The 3,722-nt window shown below is 41.5% G+C and overlaps 1 protein-coding gene across 1 annotated transcript; it reads left to right on the top strand.

Annotated features, from left to right (window-relative positions):
- The first annotated feature begins 224 nt into the window (after nt 1-224).
- Nucleotides 225-1,887, top strand: PIGM (phosphatidylinositol glycan anchor biosynthesis, class M). Its single transcript, XM_012661860.1, has one exon. It carries the CDS (start codon nt 386-388, stop codon nt 1,655-1,657), a length of 1,272 nt encoding a protein of 423 aa, XP_012517314.1. The 5' UTR covers nt 225-385; the 3' UTR covers nt 1,658-1,887.
- Nucleotides 1,888-3,722: the final 1,835 nt, after the last annotated feature.

Below are 3,722 nucleotides of genomic sequence, written 5' to 3' on the forward strand. Positions count from 1 at the left end.
GTCCGCCTCTGCCGACCGGAGTTGGGGAATGGAAGGGGTGGGAGGGTCACTCACAAAGAAAGCTCACTCCACTCCGTAAAAATAGCGGCCAGTGCCGGCTTTCCCTCCTACCAAGGGACCGGAAATCCCGCCCCCTTCGGAGGAAGAAGCGGAAGCAAGGCAGCCAATCCAGAAGAAGGCAATTCTTCGGCTGTGGCTACTGAGGTCCGGGCACGGTGCTGGCGACCGGAAGCAGTGGGGGGCGGGGCTTCATGCCGGAAGTGATGGTTTTGCAGTTGTTCTGTTGGCATTCCGGCGGCGGGAGATGTGCTGCCAGCCTGAGGCGAAGAACCGAAGCGCTGGTTAGTTTGGAGCTAGGGCTGAGTGCCTGTCGCGCAGTGAGATCATGAGCTCGACCAAACACTGGGGAGAATGGTTCCTGAACCTGCGGGTGCCCCCCGCCGGAGTATTTGCTGTGGCCTTTCTTGCCCGAGTTGCCCTGGTTTTCTATGGGGTCTTCCAGGACCGGACCCTGCTCGTGAGGTATACAGACATCGACTACCAGGTCTTCACGGACGCCGCGCGCTTCATCACCGAAGGGCGCTCCCCTTATCTGAGGGTGACTTACCGTTACACTCCACTGCTGGGTTGGCTCCTCACTCCCAACATCTACCTCAACGAACTCTTTGGAAAGTTTCTCTTCATCAGCTGCGACCTCTTCACCGCTTTCCTCTTATACCGCCTGCTGCTTCTGAAGGGGCTGGGGCGCCGCCAGGCTTGTGGCTACTGTGTCTTTTGGCTTCTTAACCCCCTACCTATGGCAGTATCCAGCCGAGGCAATGCGGACTCGATCGTCGCTTCCCTGGTCCTTATGGTCCTGTACTTAATAAAGAAGAGACTGGTCGCGTGTGCAGCTGTATTCTATGGTTTCGCGGTGCATATGAAGATGTATCCGGTGACCTATATCCTTCCTATAGCCCTCCATCTGCTTCCAGAACGCGACAATGACGAAGACCTCCGTCAATCCCGGTATTCTTTCCAGGCTCGTTTGTATGAATTCTTGAAGAGGCTGTGTAATCGGTCTGTGTTGCTCTTTGTAGCAGTTGCTGGACTTACATTTTTCGCCCTGAGCTTTGGTTTTTACTATAAATATGGTTGGGAATTTTTGGAGCACACCTACTTTTACCACCTGACTAGGCGGGATATCCGTCACAACTTTTCTCCGTACTTCTACATGCTGTATTTGACTGCAGAGAGCAAGTGGAGTTTTTCCCTGGGAATTGCTGCATTCCTGCCACAGTTCATCTTGCTTTCAGCAGTGTCTTTCGCCTATCACAGAGACCTTGTCTTTTGTTGTTTTCTTCATACATCCATTTTTGTGACTTTTAACAAAGTCTGCACCTCCCAGTACTTTCTTTGGTACCTCTGCCTACTGCCTCTTGTGATGCCTCTAGTAAGAATGCATTGGAAAAGAGCTGTAGTTCTCCTAATGTTATGGTTTATAGGGCAGGCCTTATGGCTGGCTCCTGCATATGTTCTTGAGTTTCAAGGAAAGAACACCTTTCTGTTTATTTGGTTAGCTGGTTTATTCTTCCTTCTTATCAACTGTTCCATCCTGATTCAAATTATTTCCCATTACAAGGAGGAACTCCTGACAGAGAGAATCAAATATGAGTAATGTATGTTCCATATCTTTTACATTCTGATCTGTATGGACCAGAGGAGAGCTTTGGAAAATTTTTTCTGAACATTCTAAAGATTCTAGTGAAAGTTCTCGTGTTCCAACAGAAGTTAAAACCAACGGTTGCCTTTTATATAAAAGTGACACAATAATTGAGGTTCACCCTCTCAGGACTCATTTATGTGGGACATGATGGGAAGAAAAAGTTACTTGTTTGAAATTGGAAAGACTGATGAAACTATCAGATGCTAAACGGTTCTTAAAATAGGAAAATAGAAGAACATAGTTAGAGGCATAAAGTTTAAGCCAGTATTTGTTCCAGTTATACTGTTACTGTCTTAAGCTGTCTTGTCTTTTAACCCCCACTTTTTCTTTCTAAAGCTTTCCTGACAGCTATGAAAATTCATAAAGGATTCCTGAAATACAGATTTTTAGATATAAAGCAAAACACTACTATGTTTAGTTGGGAAAGTTTTTAAATTGTGTATTAAGTGTGGGGGCTTAGAAGATAAATAATCCAAAGAATTTAAATTGTAATCTGTTTCATGTATTTGTTTTATAACTTAGTTTTTCAGCACTGAGTCCCAGTGGTATTAGATTACCATTTGGTTTTATATAAAAGTATTAAATTTAAATTCATTCATCTTTAGGCTTGAGTTATTACATTTAAAAAATATCATTTTTCTTTTTATGTTTGATGTCCTTAAACACACAAACTATTAGGGCATTTTAGTATACTCTCCTTTGTTTTTAAGTTTCTGTTTGCTAAAAAAAGATTTTTCATCTAGAGTTTAAGTCAAGTGTTGTCTGTATTATAAAAATAAATAGTAGTAGATTTTAGGTGATAAAACATTAAATTTTTAGATTGGCACTCCAGCAGATGAGAGATGCGTTTTTAAGGCATTTCTTAGCTTACAAAAGTGAAACCCCACTTACGAAAATTCCATGATAGAAATGGAGACCTCTGAGGAAGACTCCTGGAAAGCCTAAGAAGCATCCTAAAGAGCCATTGATCTTCCAGACCAGGAAATTGGACCAGGGGGACATTGCGGAAATGAGGCTTTGGTGGGCAGATCTGTTTCCCTTATCACTGTAATATTTCTGGGGGAAAAAATGCTTTGTTTTAATAAGCATCTTAAAAAAACCTTTTCAAAACATGTCCTATCTAGGTTTGGGTCTCCCTAACACTCTATAGTAGCAATGTATGAGTATGATTTTGTGATTGTGGTTTTAAAAGATGAGTAATCTAACAAATTATTTCACAGTCAAAAACAAAACAAAACAAAACACAAAGCTGGATTTGGTGGTGTGTACCTGTAAGTCCCAGCTACGCAGAAGGCTGAGGTGAGAGGATCACTTGATCCCAGTAGTTCAAAACCAGCCTAGGCAACATAGCTAGACAACCCCATCTCTAGAAAAAAAAAAAAGAAAAAAAAGCAAAAAGTTCCAGAGAAGTAGTATATTTCATGTCAATTCAGGCCTAAAAAAGCCTTTGAGAATAAGATGTCTATAGCCTGGTCACAATTAAGAATGCTGCTACTGGCAGCACTTCTTTGATGGATACCTTCTAGGACCTGCCACTAGAGCTGGTAGTTTTATGTGGGCTCGTTTGGACGAAAATAGCAGTCAGTTGTTGAGAATGATAACCCTCCTTAGAACATCTAGTCTCATACCCTACATTAGGTCTTATCTTGAGGACTCTTTGTATGTAATTGTTCACTAATGGCCTTCCAGCCATGGTATCTTACCTATTTTCTCCCCATTCTTTCATAATAATTTTAAAAAAATGTTTTTGATAGAGCTGGCAAGGGAGGGGGTGGACAACAAATAGAATTCCATCATCCCAATATAATTGCCTTTTTTTGTATTCTTTTTTATAATTATATTTGCTTACTAGTTTATTATTTTTTTTTTTTTACTTTAACACGCTTCCTTTGTTGTGGCTTGCTCTTCATACTTAGCATTCACATTTCTGGACATTATGTGAATGTTCATGTTGTATGTACATCATTCTTTTCCTGTTAGAATTTTAAGTTGCTCCCAATTTTTTTTTTTTTTTTTT

The sequence above is a fragment of the Propithecus coquereli genome, unplaced genomic scaffold, assembly GCF_000956105.1.
Source record: "Propithecus coquereli isolate 6110/MARCELLA unplaced genomic scaffold, Pcoq_1.0 Scaffold74, whole genome shotgun sequence".
Classification (NCBI taxonomy): domain Eukaryota; kingdom Metazoa; phylum Chordata; class Mammalia; order Primates; family Indriidae; genus Propithecus; species Propithecus coquereli.

Coding starts and splice junctions, on each gene's coding strand:
- PIGM (XM_012661860.1), top strand. CDS start 386: ATGAGCTCGACCAAACACTGGGGAGAATGGTTCCTGAACCTGCGGGTG.